The sequence below is a fragment of the Diorhabda carinulata genome, chromosome X, assembly GCF_026250575.1.
Source record: "Diorhabda carinulata isolate Delta chromosome X, icDioCari1.1, whole genome shotgun sequence".
Classification (NCBI taxonomy): domain Eukaryota; kingdom Metazoa; phylum Arthropoda; class Insecta; order Coleoptera; family Chrysomelidae; genus Diorhabda; species Diorhabda carinulata.
Genome location: NC_079472.1, coordinates 52,051,393 through 52,079,276, shown reverse-complemented (window position 1 = coordinate 52,079,276; position 27,884 = coordinate 52,051,393). Strand labels below are relative to the sequence as shown.

Here is a 27,884-nt window from a genome sequence, read left to right as displayed (position 1 = left end):
CTGACGAAATTCTACATTATATAGTTTTAATATTAACCTTCTACAAATTATCTGATTTTATAAATATTTTTAGATTGATTGGTCTTATACTTGGGAAGAAGTTACGATGCCAGCCAAAGTAACCCCTAAAGGTATCCTAATCGCTACATCAGAAAAGAAGAAAAAGCTATTTGGTTCGAACTCTAATAGCAAAATAATACTTGTATCAAGTTCACAAACTAGAGAGGAGATATGTGAAAAAATCGAGTCTTTAAGATCTGTCTAAATTATATGCTATCAAATATTTTTACAAAATTCTTGTTTCTCTCGCTTTAATTAAAATCAAATACTGAAACTTTTTACATATTTGTAAAGTTGATAGGGAAAATGCGATGTTGGAATTCTTTTAAGAGACAATTAACAAAATTAAATATTAATTGACCTAAATTAGTTCAAATTAATTAAATATTGAATATAGGTTATCGTTTTTTGTATTCACTAATTCACACCATTCACACACAATTCAACTCATTGTTTAACACAGATAATTGGTGGCTTTGATTACATTATCGATTCCTTATTATCGAGTTCCATTTTATAAATAAGTAAAAAATTCAGATTATTTGGGTTTTTCATTTGTTGGCGTAAGCACTAAGAAAAATCACTTCAATTTTTGTTATTTAACATAATATGAGTACAATGACAAATCTTCCATTATATAATCGCTTTTTTCAATTTTAAAAATTGTTGTTGAGACTAAACTAATTTTTTTGCACGTTTGTACACTTAATGTTATTGTTTTCTCAAAATTTTATATTTTGTTTTTTTATATATATATGTTTGAGATGCAAACCTGTGTTTTATTTATTTTACTACATTCTTATTTTGAAAGTTTTGGTTTTTTATGGATGATTTTGGGTTAAAGTACTGCTGGTAACATGACTCAGGAATGAAAAACTTCAATAATGATATAGTTTGAAAATATTAATATAATTTAGTAAAAAATATATGAGATTTAATCAGTACAATATATAAAACACAAATATATAATATTTAGTAACAATACAAATAAATATCAATAAACAGTTGAACAAAAGAAACAAGTGTAATGTTAACATTAAAAACATTTCAATTTATTTTTTAACAATATATTTTAATATATGGTTAAAGAAATAAAAAAATAATAGTATATTATATTATAAGGTTTAAAAGTGCATATTTTTTTTGTGAATGTGAATGCAAAATTACGAGTAAAAATAGGCACTTTTAGTCCGTATGATATATACCATTTTTTCTCCAACCAAGTTAAAATTAAAATAAAGTTAGTTTTATTCACAAATCGTTAATAATTTGGTAATAAATTTGAGCACCTATTAATTAAAGACATGAGTTGATAAAGGTGCTATGTCCACTTTTTTCAAATAATTAGGTTTTGGTTTATTTGGTTCTCTAATAACCCAATGCAACCCCTGAATAAACCTAGATTGTCAGATTTTCAATAATATGGGATATTTTTATTGATAAAGGTGCTATGTCAGTCACGCATTCGCCATATATTAGTAGATAAAGGTGCTATGTCCAATTTGGTGACATAGCACCTTTATCCACTAAACTATTGGAAAGTTCTGTTCACATGTTCGGGTGCTATGTGATATTTTAAGGTTATGTTTATAATATTTATACTGTTTCTGTGACCAAATCTGGGATTTCTAAAGAAGGAATAGGTTTTAAAACTACATAATAATAGTTCATCATGAGTTCCAGAACAAAGAGAATGTTGGCATTGATAACAGATAAGAATTTATGTCTTCCTAGTGAAGGTAAGTTGTTTTAGTTTACTATTATTATTTTTGCTCTCCCCATTTACCATTAAATTTATTCTAAAAAGGTAAATTTGGAATATTTTTAATATTATTCGTTTTTCGGTACTTTTCAGAGGATAAAAGTTATTCGAACTCCTGTCCAAGTACAGAGAAAATTGTTGAAGAAAACAATATAATGCAAGACATCGCCCAACAAAAGTCTCTTCAAAATGTGAATAGTGTTGGGCAACCAAGCACTAGCGGACTTCAAAAGCAGTGCAGCTCTGAAACAGGTAAGCATAAAATAACATTTTTCTAATTTTGACATATAATGTGACACTTTTTAAAACTGATTGACGTTATGAAAGGTCTTACTTTGTGTAACTAGTTACACAAAGTAAAATATTATGTAACTGGTTACGAAAAATGGAATATTATGTAACGTCAAACTGACATGAAGTGACAACTGTCAACAGACTTGATTTCTGTTTTCACAATTTTTATCAATAATATTCTATATTTACTATTACTTATTCAAAATTAGAAAAAAATCTTGTATGTAATACGTTAAGAAATGCAATTTTGTGTAACTTGTGAGATGTTTGCGGAACTCACACAAAAATCTCACGCGTTACACAAAATTAGGCATTTCGTAACTGATTACATAAATAGCTATTGGAAGCTCCCTATTAAATATATGCAATTTTTTCCAGAGTCTATAGAAAATTGTGATGAAGAGAGCGTCACATCAGGCAGCGAATATTTACCTTCCAGTGATGGAGGATATTCTGACTCATTTATTTTCCCCAATAGGCACAAACATGAAAATGTTCATAGAATTAAACGTGAAGTGTTTTTTGATGACAAGGAAAATGACAAAGAGGCCGAAAACCTAGACAAAAAAACCATTGGAAATTCAAAAAACGTTGCAAGCTTAGGATTACTTGACGAAGATATTCTGGAAGTTGAAGGTGATGGAGGAACACAAGACGAAATGCATAACAGTAGACAAAAATTTCATGTTACTGCTGATGGGATAAGAAACAGTGCGACGGTTAAACCAGATTTCAAAGTAGCTAAAAAGAGAGCACGGAATCCCGAGAAATGGAAAAGAAACAAAGCTGCAAAGTTAAGACAACAAGGTGAAGCATATGTATCTCAAAAAACTGGTAAAGTCGTGGAAAAAAAAGTAATAAAAGACGGAATACTATGTAAAGAAAGTTGTCGCCTGAAGTGTAGTGAGAGATTTAGCATTCAAAGCAGAGAAAAAATTTTGGAAAAATTTTATAAACTGGATATTAATTCCAAAAATGTCTTGATTTTCAAAAGTATCAAAATGTACGAAGTTAATCGTCATCGGTCTCGTAAAAATTTGAAAACCAAATCTTACTCTTTTAAATATACAGTAACATGTGACAAAGAAACCGTACTGGTGTGCAAAAATGCCTTCTGCTCTCTGTACAGAATTGGAAGGAAAAAAGTGTTTCGGGCTCAACAAGAGCTAAAAGCTGGTCAGGTAGCCCCCTCGCCGCATAAGCAGGGTCATCACACAAATCCTAAAAAGATGTAATTACCTGTATTGAAAACCACATCAAGCAGTTTCCTTCTGAAGAATCGCATTATTCTAGGAACAAAAATCAATATAAAAAATACATTTCTCCTTTACTTAATATTAATAAACTCCACCAACTTTATATAGAGCAATGCGAAGAGAGAAAACTCGAAAATAAATATATGGTTAAGGCCTCCTTCTATCGGCATATTTTCGAAACAAAGTTTAATTTGTCTTTTGGTGCCCCGAAAAGCGATACTTGCAGTATATGCGATGCTGGGGAAAATACCTCAGAGCACACCGAAAATTTCCAATTTGCCTTCGCCTTGCAGAAAGTTGACCGAGAAGTTATAGTTGTTGATAAAGAAAAATGTTACATTACAATGGACCTCCAACAAACAATGCCACTACCAAAGTTATCAACGTCTAAATCATTTTATTTGAGGCAAATTTGGCTGTACAGCTTTGGCATCCACTGTATAACTAGTTCAGGACACAAATCCTATTTTTTCACATGGACTGAAGACATCGCCACTAGAGGCAGCAATGAAATTGCAAGTTGTTTACTTCGATTTTGCAAGTTACTTAAAGAAGAAAATGCAGAGATAGAGCATTTGATAATTTGGTCAGATCAATGTGGGGGACAAAACAAAAACTTTTCTGTTATAAGCCTCTACGAATACTTGATATTGAATAATGTCTTCAAAATTATCGATCACAAATTTCCTGAGGTTGACCACAGCTACCTAAATTCAGATAGAAACTTTGGACGAATTGAGAAAGTTCTTCGGAAACACCAAAATATTTATATACCAGACCAATATCGGGAAATAATAAAATCTGCCAGTACCAGACAGAGTTTGTGTTTCAATATGGAACATTTTTTCTATGATTTTGAAACACTTCCAGCCAAACTCCATTTATACAAAAAAGTGACCAATACGCTTAATCAAAAAATATACTTCCGCGATAAGGTCAAATGGATTAGAGTGAATGAATTTGGCAAATACTCTTACAAAACTAATTTAGACCCATTCGGTCCATTTATGGAAGTCGATTTGCAGAAAAAAAGGGAAACCGTAGTACAAGCTGAAAAAGTGGTTTTACAGAAGTTACCTAAATGCGGTGGTCTCACTAGTGAAAAGATATCGAATCTGCAAGATCAACTGAAATTCATCCCAACAGATTACAGATGGTACTTTGATATTGTTTTGGAAGAAACTAAAAAAAAACCTAAGAAAAATCGGAAGACCTATTAGGCTTTAAGTTTCTTTGTGTCAACTTGTGTTTTGTTTAGTTTCATAAGAAATAAAAATTTATTTCAATATACCTGAGTGATTTTCCAAGTTATTTCAAATCAACATAGTTCCTCTATCCACTAAAATAAATAGTATAACTCGCTTTAGATGTTAGTTGATAAAAGTGCTATGTCCATCAAAATCAAAATAACTATAAATCATTAAAGTTTATTTGATTATAAAATACAAGCTAAGTAGTACAAACAAATACCGACCTTATGAGATACTGTTTGTATTGATTGAAAATTTTGTAAAAAAGTTCCGAGTTGAAACGCGTTTTCCTCATTTACTCAAAACTTTAAAAAGTGGACATAGCATCTTTATCAACTCATGTCTTCAATTATAACAGCGATATCAAGTCGGTAGTCATGGATATCTGGTATTGTTGGTAAATATCGATTGTCAAGTAGACATACTAATCATATAATTTTTGTAGTAGTTTAGTAGTACTTTTAGTCCTAGGATTAAAAGTGTTGCTAAGCAACGAGCAAATTTTTGTACTGTAAGGGAATTGATGGCTTTTGCACCAGAAAATAGTACAAAAATGTCAAAATTTTTTGATGGTTGGAGAAAAAAAGATTTTTGATATTCTTGCCCTTTAATCAGTGTAATGTATAAATTCAGATTGTCAACAGGGATTTTAAATGGTACAATTTCAGTTTGAATAAGGTCAATAAGAGAAAAAAATAGCTAGCATCTAGAATTCAAAAAGCCAGTATAATCAACAAAACCCATACTATCTGAGGTTCTGACTTATCGTTATGAAAGGGGAATGTTTGTTTGGTCTCATGATGCTGTAAATGGCTGGCTGATATTTTTTGATTCATTATAGGAATGAAATATAAACTCAATAACATTGAAACATATCTAATAGAATCAAGTATGGTATAAAGAAGGCTTAATGTAGAGAAATGAATGAAAAAGTCCGCAAAAACCCATATTTGAGAGAAAAAGTATTTTGAATAAAAGATAAAAACTTTGAAAAAATTTGATAAAGAAAATAATTCTTACATAATGGGCGTCAAATATATATGACGATTTTACTTTTAAAAATAAAAATATTAAAAAATATATATTTTAGTATGATTTGTTAACGTTAATACTGTAAATACTCTAACTCAAATCTCAAGATATATTTTTAATGTAAATGAGTTTTAGTGCATATTTTTTTATATTTATCGTTTGTTACTAATTTTGTTTGATAGTAAATATAAACAGCAAAAGAAGTGATCACTAATACTTATCTTCTAGTCAGAGTCTTATTATTAGAAATTCAATACATTATTAAATCCGCAATTTTGTACTTTTGAGATTTAGTCTATTAGATTAGTAGTTACAGTAAGAAAACATTTATCATTAGTTAATAGAAGGAAAATCATATTCAGTGGGTATAACTGAGAATATTGAGTTGACGAGGCTCCATTATACTGTTAAGGCAGTGTTACAGGCACTTCAATAATATTCAATGAAACATTAAGTACACCTTATGTTCACTTTGTTTAGGCATGAAGAATAGATATGCTTTATATAGATTGATTAAGTTTATCAAAACATTATCAACAGTAAATAATTAACAGTATAAGGTACATACAGATTATGAGATGTGAAGTTCAACTAGAAATATTGGAAAAATTTTATGAAAACTTTGAATATTTTTCGGTGCATTGTGCACAAAACAATGTGAACATTTAATATCAATTGACAAATTGAATGATTTACTCTATGGCACTTCACAGGTGTATTCTTGTATCAAATTAACGTATTCGAGATATTTTTTTGGCTTTATCAACACATGGTGGAGGTATTGTTGGTTTGTTTGTTGCAAATCTGCTATATAATCTGAAAAATAAAATCAATAGTGAGGTATTACAAATAGTTATAGCCTGCTATTTTTTGTAGAATATCTTTCAAATTTTGTTAATTCTCGTGACTCAGTAGTAAGGTCCATATTTTTTTATTTCAAATCCGGGACGGGAAATTTAAAGGGGAAAGGGGTAGTTAAGTTGAATAACTTAAATATAATTTTTTTAATTATTTTTTTGATAAAAATTATACATAACAAATAATATTTAAAGATATAATAAAAATCAGTATTCTTTTTAAATTAATAAAATTTTCATCAAAATTTCTGAATAAAAAACTTTTTATATTTTTCTGAACTACGGATCTTTTTCGCTTTAAAGCATTATTTTTCTTCATTTATTAGTTAACTTTAGTAAGTAATATTGCTATTAGTGTATCTATTTCAAGTCGAGTCATGTCACTTGTTTGTCCAAAAGCTATTTACTCTGCAGAACTCTGCTAATTTTTGTAAATTTGAAAATGGAAGTTCACAATTATTCAACCCATTTTTGGATTGATGTTGTTCAGTTATTTTTCCATTTGGCAAATTTCTCATCAGTAATGTATAATTTTATTTACAAGTAATAACGAAGATTCAATTTCAACCCATATTGGTATTTTGTTCAAAGTCACTTAGTTAAATGATTCCAGGTCCTGAAAAATTATCTTTGTCAATTTCTACAAATAACTTGAGTGCAATCTGCTTTTAAGAGACGTTTTCTTCAAGTTTATTTAATTTAGTACAAACTGCTTTAGGAATAAGCATAATTTGAATGTTTTCAAATTATAAATGGCTGCAATAAAATCAAAGACACTTACTGTCTCTTTTTATATTTGAATTATTGCTGTATGGAATCCTATTGCATGACTATGTATGAAGTGCAGCCAAGCTTCAGAAAAAGGATTATCAAAAAATTTAGAAAGAAAAACAGGATATTTTTCTTGCGATTTGAAATAAGATTGTAAGGGCGCAAACATTTGTAGTACTATTTCAATGGCTGACAGTAATGCTAGCCACCTTGTTTAGGAGTAGACAATAACTTTGAAAATTCTGTTTCAATGAAGCTACAAAAATGTTTTAGAGATTCCATTCTAAAAGTGTAAGACTTGAAATATAAATATAATTTCGAATCAATTTCAAAAATATGACCCACACACCCAACACCTACTATCCACCTTGCGCCCCGGAAAAAATTTGGGAGGCAAGGTGGAAATCCGGGACTGTCCCGGCCAATCCGGAACATATAGTCACCTTACTCAGTAGTCACTTCCTATCTTATTATCTTCGAGTTGCTGCTATATTACTGTTATATGATCATTATCAATTTAAGACCAACTGACACCATTGTTATTCAATCACTATATCACATCTACAACAACCTAGCTTTTACTAGAAAATGTTTCATTTCACTAGCATATACTATCAGTTGGCATTTACAATTTTTTATATTTTTAAATTTCATTTTATAACAAAGCTGGTGGGTTTCAAATTTATATTACCAATATTATCCCAATATTTTACACAACAAATATTATTCCTTAAATAGTAGGGAGTGATACTTACACTCTGTATGTTTCACTTCTTAAGTAATCTTGTAAATGACTTATTCCTAACTGTAATTGCTCAGCTATTGGAGCAACCCACTCATTTCCTTCAAATCTAAAAGCTGATTTATTGGAAGACATATCCAGGTTACCTATTTCAGGAGGTAATATGGTAAGTCTATTTCCTTGAAGATGGAGTTCTCTAAGTCTGGTAAGTTCGCCAATCTCTCTTGGTAATTCTATTAGATCATTTTCTCGAAGAACCAACTAAAAAAATAAATGATGAAAAACAGGACAATTGAGATGATAAAGATATGCATTATTGGTAATGTCATTTAAGTAATTAATTCCAAATTATTTTATCTGTGATTTCAAAGTAGATTTCATCATATTCTAATCATTTCAATTATTTAAATAAATAAAATCATTTCATTACTTTTGCATTTGGATGAAATTTGAGAACTAACCAGAATGTGTTCAATATTGGTTATTGTCTGTAATGAAACTTGAGCTTAGTATTTTTAGTAATAAAGTGATTATTAAATGGTTTAACTTGATGAATGTTTTAAATCAGTTCCAACTTATTATTATATACTTACTATCTGCAAATTTTTAAGATTCTTTATATCAGGTGAAAGGTATTCAAAATCATTATCACCCATATATAAGGCACGTAGTGTTTCTAAAAAAGAAGAAATGTACTTGATGTATCTCTATTCCTTTGTTTTAAAAGTATCCCTCAACACACACAACTATTTACATTTCAGATTTTCAATAGAAAGCAGTGACAAAAAAAACAGAACAATGGAAGCACATAAGTTCCAGAACTTATTTTGATGTTTTCTTCTTCTTTCTTTAATTTAATCTCCTTCTGTTATAACTTCCTAATTATATAGGCAAAGAGCAAGATACTGGGGAAATAAGAATACCATAATCAACTAAACAACCTTTCGAAAATATTTAAACTGCCCCCCATAGAATCATTCCACCTGGAATAACTGTACACAAACAGTACTCCAATTAGTTGTTATTATCGTTATACCTTCTAATTTTCTTGGACACTTCTCAGCCACTTGCTTATTCTATACTATTTCTGGGACTATCATCACTGTTCTTTTTTGAACCCCTACTGTCCATAATGAATCCTTTGTCCGTATAGCTTTTACTTTTCCTGGACACCTCTTAACCACTTGCTTATTCTATACCATTTCTGGGATTATCACCACTGTTGTTCTTTTTTGAACATTGACTCTGACTGTTCAATATCAATATTCAATATCACTTGCTCAGTTCTCATTTTTTTTTTAATTTTTGGTGTTTCAATACTTAACAATTAGCAATTTTATTTGACAATTGTTTGTACTTATGAGCTGGGTGTTGCTTTTGTATTTACATTTACAGTTAAATTCGAAAAATTGGAAAAGCTCCAGTTTCTGTGTTTATAGATTTTTTTGAAAATGAAAAAGACTAAGTGGAAATATGCAGAAGAGGTTATCCCAAGATTTAGTGAAACTAATTTAAGTAACATTTTCGAATGAATCTGGAAACATTTGAATACCATTATCCAAACATGGATTTATAACAGTGCATGATTATGATGCTTTGGTGGTAGCAAATAAACATTTAAAAAGTCCATTTTTCTACTTTCATAAGATTTCATACTTCACTGTTCTTACCAGCTGACTTCAATTATGTTGGTTAAGCCTTTTTTTATTCATTTACTGCTCAGCAATTACTTATTTTCAGTTTTTGATAAATAATAAAATCATCCCAAAATGCTGCTATTTTACTTATTGTATTTTTATTTCTGTAACATAAAAAACATCTCATACCCATCATAAAGAAATTTCCAGGTAAGGCATCCTCTTTTAAATTGTTGTATGTCAAATCTAAAACTTCTAAAACTGGAAATGCACCAAAACCTCTTGGTAAAGTATACAAACGATTTATCGACAAATTCAAGATTCTTAATTTTGGCATGGATGATAATGACAAAGGTAATTCCTCAATAAAATTGTTGGAAAAATTTATTATTTCTAGATTTGTTAAATTTGCTAAGCCTGGTGGTACAGCTACAATTATAAAACATATAACAGTAATATTGAGAAAAAAATTAATATAACAATTACTTACATTTAATTTTGTTGTGGCTTAATGTCAGCCGTGTTATGTTCGTCATGCTTACTAAAAAATTAAAGAAAAAATGAAAATATTAGGATATAAAAATTTCATATTTAGGAAAGTAAACATAACTCGGAGAATTTTTATTTGACGAAATAATAATGTAGGTTTGATATTATGATTGTTTACATTAAATCGTTAACTTATTGTTATATTTTTGGAAAAAGACCCCACCCAAATATAATTTAGAACATACCTTAAAAGGCGATTAAAATTGTACTTACATAATCCAGGAAGTTCCTCAAAAGAAGTTATCCCTTTATCAAATAAATCAAGTTCGGGGTTTTGAAATTCCCGTGCTTCCTCTAAAACCTTCTTTGGTTTGGCCATTTCGAGTTTACTTTAATCAGGAAACACCTCAACCTTCTAAAACAATTTGACAACTACTCTCTAAGATTATATACTCTATAGATAACCTTCATAGACAGAGAAAATAAATAGGAGATTATTTTTTTGAAGGAGGACAGCCTAGGCATTTTTTCGCGACTTATTATTTCTGGCAAAAGATCTAATTATTTACCTTTTTTTAACTTTCATTTCACTAGTTTGTAAGGAAAAAAAAATGTTAATTGCATATGTGTGGTAAAACTAGAAGCAGTCTGTCTGAATTCTTTAGATATACATTTTTTTTGCTTACAAACTAGTTAGGTGAAAGTTGATTGAAAAGAGCTACTTATTTAGCTCTTTAAATATATATATATATATATATATATATATATATATAAATGTCCATATTATTGTATTTTGCGTTATCAGTTTGAATCAAATTCCTCTAGCTTTCAAGTGAAGAATATTTCTAGGAGAAGTTTGATATACTGTCAAATAACATTCAAATCTCACGTGATTAATAAAATTGAAATTCCACATTATATAAGCTGCTTTCCATTTACATTCAAGTTAACTGAGACACTCAGTTATGTGAGTATCTCATACTCAGATAATGTCGTAACTGCTCAGTGAACAAAAGGAATGCGTAATGTTAACATTCTCAATAACCACATAAAATTCACCATTTCATTGGTGATTCAACCGTCTGCTATTCGCAGCGACGTAACTAAAATAATATTATTTATAAGTTTATTTATATCAATTACTGTATGCCATTATTTAGTACAGTGTACTTACTTGCTTATTATGTTGATAAGATCTGACAACGTGATGTCCTCAACCTCACTTTCAACCTCATTTCACAAAACTCACGGTCTCAAGCTTGTGCAGATTGCTAAAAAATTTCAGTTAGGTCTCACTTGTGAGTATAGACCTAATAACACACTAATAAGGAATCTGTTTTTATGTTTAGGACTTCTTTCTCGTTTACTAATTATTTCAACTTAAAACAAAAATATTCAAGAAACGAGTACTAATAGTTAAATAGAAATGTGAGGCAACAAAATATTCCAATAATAATAACAAAGAAAATGGCCCGCCACTGGCAATAAACAAATTTGTTTTCCTGACATAAAACTTACCTGTGAAAAATTAAATCAGGAAATAAATGATCCACTTCTCCACAAACCACACAACCACGAACCATAATTGTTTGATTATTTAAATCAAGGATTTTTACCAAAATAGCCAAATATTTAAAAAATAATCACAGATGCCCAGTTTCTGGAAGGCAACGCCGCAAGAAATAAATTCATTCATTATCTTGTATCCATTCACCACCTAGCTAAAATTCTAAACGGCGTTGTCATGTTTGTTTTTATCTTAGTATAGAAATCTCATACGAATAATTCATAAGATGAAATTATTATTTTATAATGAGCAGTTTGATTTTATTATCAAATGTCGTAAATAATGTTAGGCAGTCAAAAATCGCAAAAATTGTATTGGAAATAGTTAGTTTCATGATAAAAATAACCCAAGCAAAAATTGTAGATTATGTTCTACAAAAATGATTATATACTTTTTTTATCTTACATTCATCATTTGTTAGAAACAATATTATTAAAGAATTGAAGATTGCATTCGCCGTACTGCACACATATTTTCACACCTTAAATAGAGTTTTTGGCGTATTTTTAATGTAATTTTTGCTGTAGATAAGTCTCTCTAGAATGAGAAGATTTGTTTTTATGGAAAAAAGACCTTTAAGGAAGTTTTGAATAGATTGGAAGAAAGAAATAACTGCTTCTAGGGAAAAAGTATATGGATAATTTTTGCAGATAATTAAATAAGTTTTATCGTGAACTTGCTTCACTAGAATACCAAAAAAAAATTGATATGATCGAAAGGGACTTCGACCATTTCATTATAATAATATCACTAACGTATATGCAAACTTCTAGCTTGTTGGGAATGGGTATGCAAGGGTAATCCCATTGGACGGAAATAAAAAATGAAAATCATTGCTAAATATGTCACTGCCCATTTATCTGTTGAGCAATGGAATGCAAATCATTTTTAGATATTTATAATCCCAAAATTATCAAATCAAAACGAATGGTCATATTCTGAACACACTGTTTACACCACCACTACACCAACATTCACAATTACACTGTCTGCCGCGCGTTTTGATAACCAAGTTATCGCTTTCGGAGGCTGAAGGTAAAGCAATTTACCAGATATTCCAACTTAGAATGGTCGTATAATTCTAAACTGTATGCACTGTGTTATTCAGACTAGAATTTTATAGGAGAGGAATATATTTAAAAAAATGTATAAGCCACATTAATAAAAAATTATTTAATTTGGTTGCCTTTCACTAAGCAGATATAAAGGACTTTTAAAGCAGTCTTAGTAGCATTTTTGAAAATATGTACACAATACACCATAATACCATACAATTATTATTGTTAACATTTTTTTCTGGTGCTCTTTAGAAATCAGAAAACAAGCGTTATACCATTTTTCATTTTCAAGCAAGAAAAATCAAAATAGCATAGTGCACATATTTCTAACATCTTTATTCTTTGAGAAATTCTTTAAATATGAAATTGTTTTTAATAATTACGTATTCAAGAGACATGAGAGAACTGAAACTAGCTTTGCTTCTACATCATTTTTTTTTGACATCACCAAAGTGTGACTAAACGAGATAATAATCTTGTGTATTTTCTTCGATGCTTGTATTTATTATTTGATATAATCTTTTTCTCACACATAAAAAGAGATTTAGAAAACCATTTATTCAGTTTCTCATAGAAATGCATGTAGTCCAGATGGTTTTTAACTTGAATATGTAATATTTCTAAATCACAATTCATATTGATGAACATTTTTCAATTATTACTCTAAATAAATTGCAATCTATATTTAAAGAGAATTTACTAGTTCAGCCAGACTTGTAAAGGTTTATACTAGTTGCGTCCGGGTTAATTAGGTTAGGTTAAGCTAGATTATGATTGTGATCTAAAACGTCGTCCACAATTATACCATTTTGTTTTCTAATATAAGCTTTACACGATGCTTTCACTACTTGAAATTTTTTGATATCTAAATTTAAAACCGTATACAATTTACAAGACTTTTCCTTTTTCACATTTAGAAACTACGGACTCTGACTACATTTTTACAATACAATTAAAACTTTTCAAAGGTAAGGCGAAAACTAAAATGTTGGGAATGAAATTTGCAAAAATATTTTTGGTCATAAAATTTAAACCAATTACTTTAAATTTATCCCCAATAAGTTGGTAATATGTATTTTACTCAAGCTCCAGGTAAGAAAATGGTTAACCAGAATTCTATATTCATATATAGATAATCCTGAGAAGTAAAATTAGTTCACAGAAGTATTTAGTACTACATTTGTTGGAAAGGACACAATTGATATACGACCCTTACAGTAACCCGGATTAAAATTTGACCACGGAACGCAACTCGTATGCAACCACCAATAGATTACATATGTATAGAAAATCGATTAAACTCAAACCTATTGAGCTAATCAGTTGATATTCTTCTTTGATCAGATTCCAAATTCCAAGTTCACATACAATACAGTTACAACCATCTAAAATATGTAACACAACATTATTTTAAAGCTTCAAAATTTTTGGTTTTCAAGTTTCTCATGTCAATTATATAATTTTTGGATGAAACAGTCTTACTTTTATACTAGGAGCATAAATCATTTAGCACCATTGACAAAAATTAAATCATACCGGGCATCCCAAAATTCTGTCCTCACATTCCTGTTCAGTGAAGGAAGGAAATAATATATGAGTGGTTGCTAGAATTCACGTAGAAACATTTTATATTATTTTACAAAAAGTAATTGTTGAATGTTCAACTTTACATCTAAAGCAATATTCGAAGATCAGAACTAAGGGACATTCTGTATTAAAAAATATTACATCAAAAATACTACTAATAAAATAAAATTTTACATATGAATCATATTGTATGTAGATTCTCAACAAGTGTACATATTACAAACATTTAAAAGATTTTCTTGGCAATAAATAAAATACATTCTGGGTACAATAAATATAAAATAAATATAAGCTCTCCATTAGATGTACCCATTGTCTTTAGAGTACAAAATATTCAAATGACTCCTATATTAGAATTAATAAAAAGGAAAAATGTTAAATATGAACTGGTAAACTTAATTATATTATGGTGGTTAGGGACAACATTTGTAATTCAGCTTGTTTTATTCAACAGCAGTTCCAATTCACACACTTGAGTATATGGGCATACATTTTAAGAAGCGATGCCTAACTGGGTCCGCTTGCAGGGCTAAGCTGTATCGGTTGTCTATCTTCTTCCACTTCACTCCTTTTCATAATGTAATAACAACTCTGTATTTTATCCAATAGGGAATAAAAATGAATGGAATGCTGTGAACCTTATATCGGATGCGATTTTACGGTTCCGAAACTTAATAGATGTTAGTGAGCCCGTATATTTTTTAGGCTTGTTTGACGCGTCTTTATTGTCACAAGACAACTCAACATTCCACAGCAATAAATTCTCTCGCTATCTGGGACAGGAAAAATGTTTTTACAGAAGACTTCGTCTCATTATAACCATTCTCCTTCGCGAGATTCCTTTAAGTGCGATACCCCTAGACTCTACCAGAAATAGCTAGATTAGATGACTATTGCACTATGTTGAAAAAAGATTGATTCACTTAAGAAAATTTGTATAATTGGTTAGATAACTTAAGCTAGACAAATACAACAAGAAAAAGAAAACCTTGAATAACTTGTCTGTGATTAAATTAGCATTTATTCCGAGAAATGAAACAACGATAGATGGGCAGTGAAGATGACCGGGACATATTATAAGAACTAGTAAATTTATTTAAGTCTTTAGCGTCACAGTTTTTGCCTGGTATTGGTTTGAAGTAACAATACCAGGCAAAAACTATGTACATGAATTGGCCACGAGTCTAAGAGACCTACAAGGAGCAGTGATGGTTATTTGTTTATATAGTAACAAGCGCGGTCGAGGCGTAAACGCCTCTATTGGCGTCTACTGGCTGTTGCTAGATCGAGCTGTCATGTCGTGGAAAGGGGAAGATGACTCATTATAGACTCAGTTGGCTCTGAACACGCGCTGTACTCTTTTGGTGTTAGCCGCACTCGCGCTAATTGTGGTTGTGTTGGTGTGCTTATTTTTGCCATTTTTATTGATATCTTTGTTGCTACTGTATGAGTGGGAAACGGAAGAGAGTTGTAGTTTCTCTTGAAACAAAATTTAATGCTATTGAACTATTGGACAATGGTGAATCAATTAAAAAGGTGGTTGTTGATTTGGGGGTTGAGAAAGTGACTGTTGGGGGTTGAGAAAGTGACTGTTGGCGATTGGAGACGAAACGTGAAGAAATCGAAAAATATATTAACAAAAAAACTTTAAAGACGGCGAGGAAACATTAAACGCGATTGAAGGATGGCTGGACCGATGGAAGAAGAGGTATTGAGTAAGACAGCTAAATATTAGTGGTGAGAAGCTATCAGCAGACTCATCTGAAACCGTGGAAATGGAAAAAAATGTGCTCAAGGAAGGATTAAGTTCTGATTAAATAACGGTCCTTAATTTTCGAATGCTACCTTCTAAAACCTTAGCAGTAAAATCCGGCACGACTACTCCTGAATTTTAAAAAAGGTAACGATACTGGCTATAGCTAATGCTTCTGGCTCATTGAAGCTAATACCGCTGATTATTAGAAAGGCGAAAAATCCTAGAGCCTTTAAAAATGTAAAAGTCGACTCCCTTTCAACAATGTACCAAAACCAAAGTAGTGCATGTATAGACGGCCCGATATTTATTGATTAGATTTACAACAAATTTGTACCAGTCTATGAGGAGTTTTTTTATCAAAAAGAAGCTTTCCAGAAAAGCTATTCTACTCTCACCCTGATGTCTAAAAACTGGCATTGATGGTATGAAGGCAATCTTTCAATCCACTAATGTAACCTCGCTTATATAAACTCTCGACGAAGGGTTCAACAAGCGATGAAGAGGATCTACCGGCAAAGGCTTCTTCAGATATTGATTTTGGAGTTAGACGAAGGAATGACTGTTAAGGATGCCTTAAATCAAGTCACATTAAAACATTATGTCGTACTGAATTGCGTCAGCGTGGGATGAGGTAAAAACAACCACCGTTCAATAGTCGTGGAAAAATTTATTTGACAGAGATGGACCATGCAAATAAACGCCAGAGCCCGAGAACGTGATCGAACTAGTCAAACTAGCGAATGAGTTTTGTGATTGGTGCAATCAAGATGTTTAGATTGAGATTACCAACGAGGAAATCATCGATATGGTAACCGGTGGTAAGGATAGTGAAGAATATGACAATATGGACGATATAACTCCCAAAATCTCATACACCGACGGGCTGAAACACTAGTTTATGGCAGGAAATTATCACCTAGAAAATCATCTATTAGAGTAATTGAAAAATTCTTTCATAGCTAAAATCTCATATAGTGTCAGTCTTGAAGTAGAAATAAGTTTGGGCTAAAATAAAATTGCAAGTAAAGTAAGTAAATTATAACAAAGGTTCTAAACAAATTACCAAAATCAATTATCTAAATAAAATTATCTAATCGACACAGTCCAAAGTCCTTTGTATATATATACTTTCAATGACTTTCAATGACTTAGTAATAACTGTCAGTCATAAGCTAGTGTTTTCATATTGGTAACAATTGTTACTTGTTTGCATGCAATAAATCATTTTTCTACGTCGGGTTTAATGCATGGCACTCAAATGGTTTAGCAACTTCTACATGTATGTAAGATTTAAATGTTTCAAGAGGCCAACTAAACCATATGAGTATCACATAGAGTTGCCAACTATACTGTTTTAAACAATACTGTTTTTAACTAGGTTATATTTTTTACTGTGGAACAAAAATAAAATACGGTTTAACCATCAAAATGCAATCATTATGTCTTATACTTAGACACACAAATTTTTTTATTTATTCAGAGGGGGCTCACTGCTCAGTGCAGCGCTTAAAACATAGAGTAGTACTACTTTATTTAGACACACAAATTTTTTTATTTATTCAGAGGGGGCTCACTGCTCAGTGCAGCGCTTAGAACATAGAGTAGTACTACTTTATTTAGACACACAAATTTTTTTATTAATTCAGAGGGGGCTCACTACTCAGTGCAGCGCTTAGAACATAGAGTAGTACTACTTTATGTTCTAAGGTGCAGCGCAGCCACAAATAAATCACATTGGGTTTCTGTCACTGTCAAATATTCAACGAGTACATTTTATTTGTCAAAGTGTTACAAATGTTGACAAAATTATACAAGTTTACACAACACTCATTCAATAATGTTAGTGTACTTAAATAAAAATTTTGATAAAGATTAAAAGAAGTCGAAACGTTAAATTTTCACCTGTCTTTAAAAAATTGTAAAAGGGACTAATTTTAAATTAGAAAAGACCTAAAATCAAGAACATTCAGAAGCATAGACCGATCAAAAGGTCTAAGAAATTTAATTGTTTAAATATATGATTTAGTGTGAATAAAAATTTAAATATATGATTGTTTATTTCTATATTACTAACTTTAATGTCTGTAATGTCTTTACAATAATGTTTTGATAAATTATTCACTCGTGAAAATTTTCAATTTTTATTGGAAATATTATTTTCATTTTATGGAAATACTTTTATGAAATCTTTAGGTACAACGCCTCTGATTATAGTCGATTCCATATATGTAATACTCTTATATGGACAGTTGGTATGGGAAAAAGCGTCCCTATGTTATGGTGCCGACAATATTAATTTTCTCTCTCGTTCGAGATACTTTATCTAGACTGCGCATGCTTGAGAATGCGTAGGAGCGAGCCGGAGCCTCGGAGGATAGAGAAATCGTTGCCATTCTGTTTTCCTTAGTTGGAACCGCTTCCACTTATAGAAGCTGGTCATATAGGAGTATTACATATATGGTCTATTCTGCGGCAGCCATTTTGGATAAATATCCTTCCTTACTACTTTATGTTCTAAGATGCCACGCAGCCACCAACAAATCAAATTGGGTTTCTGAACGAATCTGTCACTGTCAAATATTCAAGACTGTCACTCACTGACAGACATGCGAGTGTGTGCGTTCTCAAAACATAACCTCTATTTGCGTAGACCTTATTTTTGTTTTACAACTTTAGTAAAATTAAAGTAACTAGGTATGTCAGTTATAAGTTTAGTGTACAAAAGATGGAGAGTGTTAACGAATTACCTTCTTCTCATACAACGCCAAGAAAGAAAGCCAAACTATCGAAGGGACAACAAAAATATAAGCATTAATAGGAATACCAAAATGACTGGTAAACGAGTGATCCTCTATGCGAATTTAATGTTAAATGCAAAATATGTGCTTTAACATTTATTATTTCTCACGCGGGTGTTGGGTAGGTTTGGTATTTTTGTTTGCGTCTTGCTTTGATCTCCTCTTGTCTTCTGATATGCATAAATTAGATATTTAGGAAACTATTTTGCATAAAATATATATTTCGTTTCCGTGTTTCTAGGTTAAACCGTATTTGATCAGCAAAAAGCACAAAGCAAAAACGGAAAAGAGAAAATCTAGTGGATTGTAACAAAAGTTTTTTTCTAAAATTTCCGTTTCTACATCAGGCTTGTCTTCCCCTTCTAATGAAGATACCAAGTTAACAACGGTAGAGTTACCGATGACATACCATACTGTCAAGCATAATTTAGCCAGAACGGTAGTATCAAATTAAATAACATTATCTATGTTGATTCCAAAACAGTCATTAACAACAACAACAATTGGCTAGGAAAAAAATTGAGACATTAGTGACCGAAGTTCTTGGCCTACACTACTTGCAGTCTGTCATTGACCATTTAAATAAAGACAATGTATTTTATGTCTACAAAATGATCCCTCCAATAAAAAAATAATAAATTGTTTCTACTGGTAGGTCAATATTTTACCACTAAAAATGGAATACAAATGTAAATCCAGATAAATTAGCCAATGGGATGTTTTCACCCAATGAAATGAATTATCTGGTCTTAGCGCTTACAATACACATTCAAATTTTGGATATAAACATTCCTTATTCACAAACGTGTTAGAGGTTGTGCCAGACTTAATAAAAGGAAATTGTTATACCATATTGTGCACAATTCAGTAGAACTTGCTATGAAGTGTTTCGATTATGACATCGAGAACATTATATTAAAAATCTATAGCCACTTTTCTGTTTCTGCTTGCAGCACAGAAGAATTAAAAATATTTGAAGCTTGCTGATGGAGAGTTTCATGAAATAATACGACACATAGGAACCTCGTTAGCCATCTCCATTGATTGATTGATTGATTGATACAATTTTACTTAATTGGACACAAAGTTGTAACTACTTTGTTAGTTTGGATCTTGGCTGTCCAATGGTTACACAAAATTTATTAATGTTGGATAATAATGTAGGAAATAATGTAGTTCATAGTCACCTTCTTTATGCTAGTCATATATTAAATGTTTTCAATAAAACAATAAAAAAATTATAAGAGAATAGTGTAATTATTTTAGATATTTATAAAATTTTGACTGGCTTAAAGACTGATCTAATTCAAAGAAAAAATGATAAGTGTTGTAGCCATGAAACAAAAAAAAGATTAAATATTATTATAGAGTCTTCCCAGGAAGTTTTTAATAGAACTATTAATAAATTAATACTTTTTATTGATAAGGCTAATTTGTATTAAGAGAAATGGTTCGAACTGGCTCGATATTGGTATGGATGATTTATATTCAAAATTAATAAATTTCAAAGTAACCTATGAAAAAATATGAGAGGGCAAATATTTTCTTTAAATGAATACTGGCCAAAAGTGGAGCCATTTATCAGTAAACACTTTAGAAGAATTTATAAACATTACCAAAATTATCTCATATCTACTTTCTTTTCCCGCCACTTCAGCATTTGCCAAAAGATTTTTTTCAGTAATTAATGCTAAGTGGCGGGGGGATAGAAATAAAGCACCTATTAATTTAATAAATAATGAGCTCCTCATTTATTTTAATATCAGTTATAATTGTGGTGAGCCGTATGAAGTTTTTAAAAAAGATTATAAATTAGTAAGTTGTGTGAGAAGGTCTAAAAATATGTATATAAAACAGTAAATAAATGTTCATGTTTCTAAAATACTGTTTAATATTCTTCATAGTCCTGAATATACTTTATTTCTTGTAAAAAAGTTGGCAACCCTAGTACCACAGTTCTTAGTTAAAGGAAAGTCTATTACATTCATTCATTGGTGTCCATTAAAAAGACCTATAATACAGAGTGTCTCAAAACGATCCAACTATTTCAAGAGTGCGTGAAAAACAAACAAGGTGCGAAAGAGGGGCAGCGCTGGGATAGTTACCTAACCTAACCTAACGCGTTTCTAAAATTTTTAGTTGCTATTATACCGTACACATGGCATGATATTCAATACTACTGGAAACATTATTGGCGAAATTCATAACGGCCGCCTAAGGATAGCAAGAACGCCTGGCATTATCAAAAGCAACCATTCGCCGCATAATGCTATCTTATTTACACCTAAAGGCCTTTAAAATCCAGATTGTGCAAATGAAAAAGATTATGTTATAAGATTGAATTTTGCAAATGCAATGTTAGAGAGAAGTAACAATTTCCATAACATGTTCCTTAACGATGAGGCAGATTTTTATTTTGATGGATACGTAAATCGCCAAAATTGTTGTTTTTGGGAAGAAAAGAATCTACAGACCTTACATAAACGCCCGTTACATAGTCCATAAGTCACCGTGTGGGTCGCTCTGTCGGCGAACTGCACTATTGGGCTCTACTTATGAAGGTAACCGAGGACATGCAGTGACTGTAACTTCTGCACGCTATGTCGACATAATACGCAATTTTTTCGGGACTCAACTGGAACAATGTGAGCATTGTAACCGGCTGACATGACAGGATGGGGCCACATTGTACACCACTAATAACTCTTTAGCTGTATTGTACGGTTTATTCCCAGAAAAGGTGGTTTCACGAAGAGGTGATATTGAATGGCCTGACTTGACCCCACCTGATTTTTTCTTGTGGGGTTATCTTTATAGCATGGTCTACGAGAATTATCCAAGAAATTTGACGGATTTAAGGAACAATATTAAAGAAAAGATCAGGAGTATTCCTCGACCACTTAGTATAACGTATTTTTTTCAACTAAAGTAGTTGGATCGTTATGAGACACCCAATATATTATATACCATGATATTTGTAGAACCTAACTATACAAATATGTGTCCATAAAATTATGTTATAACGGAATAGTAAACACCATGAATAGTTAATACTTCATCAACTTTAGATAGAGCCCCAAGATAGAAGAAGAATAAAAATAATTGGGTTACAGACCTAGCAAAAGGTTAAGTGAATGATTTTACATTTTAGATAATATGACATATTAATCATAATTGTATATTATGAACAAATATCTTAAAACTCTAAAACCAGCAATAAGAAATATTCTAAAACCAGTTTTTTGTGTGATAAATATTTGGAATGATAATTATATTTAACAATATACAGCTTAGTATTTTACAACAGTACCAACGAGAGGCAGTAGTAGTTCTTTTGTCCTAAAATAATTGTACTTATGTGAACAATTCTAAAACATTTGTTATTTATATATGTATATATTTGGACTCGGATAACGCTTAAAGTGATGACCCCACTTTTGAAAATACTTCCCACGAAAAACTGTTTTTATTATTCTATTAAACAAGTAATAATTGGAAGAGTTTTGATATATCATCGGTGATAGTGTGAAAAAACAGTGTGAAAGTAGTTAATATCTATTGTTTCCGTTGCTCTAAGCCAAACAGTGCTACAAACAATACAACAAGAGTAGTTATTTCTGTTTTGATCAAAATGGAAAAATTTCTGATGTGAAATAAAGTTCAAGCAAATATTCTTTTTACATTGGTCTTAGAAACTATTTTTTAAGACAAATAGGCAAAGAACCAGAAACGTCATTGACCAACATGTATACATAAACTGAATAGGGAACTAAAAACAGCATTTAGAGAGGCACAAAACGATTCATTTGATCACTACTTGACCAACTTATCCATAAATGATCAAACTCTATGGAAGGCTACAAAAAAACTAAAAAGACCTCAAGCACCCGTACCTCCTAGTCGTAAACCAAACGGAAAGGGGCCTTGATCAGATAAAGAGAAGGCTGATACATTTGCTGCCCATCTGACTAAGATTTTCAATACTGAACCAGAAGAAGTAGATCAAGAAGTTGAAGAAGTCATTAATGCTTCCTGTTAAATGTAACTTCCCAAAAAACCATTCTCTCCAACAAGAACAAGAAATAAAACAAGAAATAGATATACTTAATAACCATAAAGCACCTGGATATGACTTTATCAATGGACAAATAGTATTTAATCGTATCCTAAGCTTGTCTGGAAATATGCAGAGATTACCATGGTGCAAAAACCAAAACACCTCATCCTAAAATTTGTTGCATACAGTATGCAAAGTCCTCGAACGGCTACTAAGAAGGATAAACACGGATCATGATCTCATGGAGTTACTATCTAATCATCAATTTGGATTTCGAGATTACCATTCTACAACCCAGCAAGTTCACAGGTTGATAAATGAAATCTCCAAGGGTCTTGAAGACAAAAAGTATTGTAATGCGGTATTCCTAGAAATATCTCAGATCTTCGATAAGTTGTGGCACAGAGGTCTACTCTTTATATTAAAAAACTGTCTTTCAAATAATTACTACCTTTTCCTCAAATCATACTTATCGAATAGAACCTTTTCTGAAAGATTCTCAGACCAGAAATCTAATTTCTTTCCTATTAAATCTGGAGTTCCCCAAGGTAGTGTCTTAGGGCCACTGAGCTTCCTTATGTTTACGTCCTATATACCAGTAACACTAAAATGGCTTCATTCGCTGATGATGTAGCCATTTTAGCTACAAACGAAGTCCCACTAACAGCTACTGAAGATTTACAAAATCATATCGACCTGCTTAATGAGTGGTACATCAAATGGCGAAATAAGATCATCCCAGCTAAATCAGTACAAATCACACGAATACGCGTAGCAACTAAAACCAAATACATCGGCCTTAATCTAGATCAGCGACTTACCTGGAAAAAATATATTGAGGCTAAAAGAAGACAACTAGATATCAATGCTCGTCAAATGTGCTGGCCTCTCGGACGGAAATCAATAACCAACAAATTGCTAATATACAAATAAATCTTAAAGTCGATATGGCTTTACGGGATCCAACTCTGAGAATATACTAAACCTATTGCGATCAACATAATACAAAAGTTTCAATCCAAAACACTAAGAAACCTGGGGGATGCTCCGTGATATGTCAGAATAATACCCTCCACATTGATTTCAGCATTCCCTAGGTCAAAAATGAGATTAAGCGTATGACCGTAGCATACAATCAACATGTGGCAAACCATGACAACGAGCTAATAGAAGATCTATCCACTAACGCTTCACGCACGAGAAGACTACGTACAACTTGGCCCCAAGACCTACTACAACTTTGAAGTAGGAGTAGCATTAATGAATGCTTCCCTTTCAAGTCAAATACAGGCAACTAATTTTCTTAATACTCACATGTGATGTAGATTGTAAATATGCAAATATATTAAAAAAAATAGATGTTTTCTGAAGATATCTGGCTTGTGGAGACACGTGCAACTGATTTGGAAGACATAAAATTAAGACAGGAAGCAATGGTGTTTCATAGTAATATTCTTAGCGAACATATGTGTCTCTTAGATTATCTTGAATTATAAGGTAATAACGATACACAGAAGGTCTTCTAGGTTCGGATGAGTTGGTAAAATTTTGAGAGAAAACAGATTTTTCTATTTGTATTAAATTGTTTGGAACTAATGCGGGAAAAACTGAAAGAAATATCAAGATTGTTATATTTACTGATTTAGTCTGGATCAAATGGAGTATACAGTAATTGGAATCTTCAAATAAAACTTATTTTGCGGACATTATAAAACAAAAGAAACGATCACGTCTATCATTTTTAGAGAAGCATTACCAATAAAATCATCACTTCATATATTGGCCCATCATTTTAGAATAGCAGCAGAATTCATTCTGTTTTAGTGACAAAAGGACATTTCATACTTATAAAAATAGCTGCACGATTACACACCCAATATAAAAATAAGCATTTTTTTCATTTTGCGAGTTTAAAACACACACCTTACGTATTATTCGTTCCGAAAGTATACTATATTATTTACAAAGAATTATTGACTTAAATATTCAAGATAAATATTGTAAAGATAAACAAGGTTCAAGCCGTAATTGAAACATTTACTTAATACTTTCAATTTGCCCAAATCAGATTTAAATATTTTAACTGTAATTTTAACAGCATTTTAAGTAAATACTAAAATTTTTACAAATACTACCGCAATTCTGGTAATAAACTTCTTTATTTTGAAGAAAAACATGCATTTTTCAGATTGAAATCAAGTTGAATTGAAAACGTTTTCACCGTTTCCAACCGAAAAGTTTTTAGATAAAATATGAATTTAATCGGTAATTTGAAAAACCTCTAAGTCACATTTTTTCCCACTTTTTTGCTGAAAATGGTTTCTTGAAAGAAGATGCGTATTCTGTGTTAAAACCACGTAAGTCAATACACTCCTTCCCCTTTCAATAATACCGCGTGAAAGACGTTGCATAAACAACATTAGTCAGTGACTTAAGAGGTGGAAGATGGAAGAAGTTTATAACTGAGTTGGACATTTTTATATTTGCTTTGTTTCTTTCGTAAACCCTCGCCGTTAATGGCAAATTTGTTGTTCACTCGTCTTTTACTAAATTATGTAATCCTGCAAAGTATAAAAGGAATTTTATGAAAAATTCTGATGTTAAAAGAAAGGCATATAGTCATTATCAATGAAAACAAATCGCGTTTTCGGTGCAAATAACAGGCAAGTTTACCATAAACCTTAATTCAGTTGAATTTTTTTTATCGGAGCCTATATAGACCTAATATATCGCTTATTTAATGCAGATGTATGAAGGAATGTTTTACGAATTTCTACCAAGATAATTTTTGACTGACTGATGACTTTTGAATTTCCAATTTTTTTCAACTAAGAATGAGTAGGATAAATTTTTTCAAATACTTATTGATAAGTTTCGTTTAAAACAGAGGCGTCCTCGAAAAAAAATGGTACACAGAGGCAAAATCTTTTCAATTCTATGCCTGAAAGCAAACTGATAAAGTTAAAGTCTGCAAGAGGGCATTTATCAGCCTATGAAGCCAGAGTTCGCAAACTTTGTGATTTGCTTAATGAAAGGAAGAGTCTTACAGATAACAGAGGCTATCACCCAAAAACAAATACAGTTCTTGAATAATGCCAATGAACACATCCTCTGCTTTCCTAGTAAAAAGACACATTATGCAGGAAAAAAATTGAATATCTTGATGCACGATTGTATGTCAAAAAAATGCATTCAATGTTTAATGAAAAATATCTAGATCGGTCTGAGTCTGAATACATTGAAAAATTACTTTTCATTGCTACACCAACTGATTTAATACTGATTAAGAGTTGTATCCATGTGTGCCCAAAAGTTTTATTTTGATTGCAAAACTGTTGCAAGATTAACTGGTTTGCAACCTCTGTTTAAAACAGTTGAATCGTGGTCGGTCGGCCTTACTAGTTACTTGGTCATAGACAATTTTTGACTCGGTCTGTTTGGGTTGTAAGCCCCAATATAAATTATGGTGAAACAATCCATGTTTTGGAGTCAAATAGATATAAAATAAAAATACATAATGTTGAATCAATAACAGATTGATATGAATAGTTTAATCATGGGTGCCACTTGTACATGCTGTTAAAAGTCTTGAAGAAAAGACAAATATGTGCAAGTGAAGACAGAAGATGAGTAGTGTTTCGACCTTTCTGGTCGTCCTCACAATGTTATGATCAAAATTTGCAGTTTTTTAATCAACACATAACTTGATATTTATTTTACCTTACTAAGCTTTTTTTGCAAAATATACACCAGAGCCCTGACAGGTAGTAATATTGTCATGAGATGCTATAATTTAGAGTTAGAAAAGTGTGACTTATATATTAGATCATAGGAAATCTTAGAATGCAAATGACTATTTTGTCAAGTAAAAATTGTATATTTTGTGAATTCCTTCTTTGTCATTTTCGAATATATAAACAACATATTATCACCACAATTGCTAGAGTTGTATGTCAAAAATGACACGGTTTTCTTAATAGCTAACATATCTATTCTTTTGATCTAGATTGAAATTTTTCGATATTATATTTATATATTTATAAGCCAGTGAATTCTATATACTCTTTTTGAATATATTTCAACATCTAGAGCATAAACGTAGTAAACACGAACACTATTCTAAATATGATGCAAATATAAAACGTAAATGCGCTGATCACTACATTTGGGAACAAATCAATAGTATAGCATGAAATGACAATTACCACTGATTACGGTACTGCTGGATTTGTCAGAATAAAAGCTAAGCATGCTTTATTTTGGTCTCTTTTTTTGTTTCTAATCTGTATTACTAACCAATAGTTAACCACTCGGAATACTGCAATGAGATTATCTTCAACTTTTAACATTGGATCAAACCAATTGTTGATCTCTACAACATTTATTTTACAACACGTAACAGTGTATAGCCCTTTTCAAAACACTTATTTATATGAAGCGTTTAAAAAAGCACATAACAAAGTAAAATACATTAACAAAAGGGTAAGCAATCGAAGATGATTTAACCGATTTCCAAATGGCATGCCTTTAATAAGAGCCGCCGTTAAAAGATTTAGTACATTAAATTTAAAAAAAAGAAAATAACTTTATTATATCGAGATTCAACAATTTCATATTTAGTTTACATAATCTTAACCTACAATGCTCTTCAAATAAGAGAAAATATTAATTGAGGGATTCACGGCGATGATATTGATACATATTATGGTATCTCTTGACTACCATTGTAGGTGAAAGGAGAGAGCTGAGGTTTGCAGACGGAGGGTTACTAATACTAAAATATTTCTGTGTTAAAGGTGATTGCAGGTGCCTGTGTTTGATCACATCACGTTCTGCCGACCCTGTGCCGGAGTCCTGTAAAAACATCAACATATTCCCAATGAGTGAAGGTGTGCTTGATGCTTCAAAAAA

At 31.2% G+C, this 27,884-nt stretch overlaps 3 protein-coding genes and 1 long non-coding RNA gene across 13 annotated transcripts in view; 2 read left to right on the top strand and 2 right to left on the bottom strand.

Moving 5' to 3' along the window:
* The window catches only part of LOC130901865 (intermembrane lipid transfer protein Vps13), a 51,659-nt gene extending 50,812 nt beyond the window's left edge, over positions 1-847 (top strand). For all 3 annotated transcript variants that reach the window (XM_057813505.1, XM_057813504.1, XM_057813503.1), the window contains one exon: positions 74-847. In XM_057813505.1, coding sequence (XP_057669488.1) covers positions 74-265 — 192 coding nt within the window. In that variant the 3' untranslated portion in view covers positions 266-847. The remainder of the gene's footprint in view (positions 1-73) is intronic.
* A 575-nt stretch (positions 848-1,422) lies between these two features.
* Positions 1,423-1,810, top strand: LOC130901873 (uncharacterized). Its single transcript, XR_009060331.1, has 2 exons — positions 1,423-1,548; positions 1,603-1,810. It is a non-coding gene; the product is annotated as an uncharacterized LOC130901873 (long non-coding RNA).
* A 3,248-nt stretch (positions 1,811-5,058) lies between these two features.
* LOC130901868 (ras suppressor protein 1) lies at positions 5,059-10,627 on the bottom strand. Its single transcript, XM_057813515.1, has 6 exons — positions 10,424-10,627; positions 10,152-10,202; positions 9,851-10,090; positions 8,618-8,700; positions 8,038-8,285; positions 5,059-6,470 (listed from the first exon to the last, which is right to left on the bottom strand). The coding sequence occupies exons 1-6, from the start codon at positions 10,527-10,529 to the stop codon at positions 6,386-6,388; spliced, it is 813 nt and encodes a 270-aa protein (XP_057669498.1). The 5' UTR covers positions 10,530-10,627; the 3' UTR covers positions 5,059-6,385.
* A 2,248-nt stretch (positions 10,628-12,875) lies between these two features.
* Positions 12,876-27,884, bottom strand: part of LOC130901866 (protein Fe65 homolog) — a 95,654-nt gene continuing 80,645 nt past the window's right edge. For all 8 annotated transcript variants that reach the window (XR_009060329.1, XR_009060330.1, XM_057813511.1 and 5 more), the window contains one exon: positions 12,876-27,827. The gene's annotated coding sequence lies outside the window, so the exon portion shown is untranslated. The remainder of the gene's footprint in view (positions 27,828-27,884) is intronic.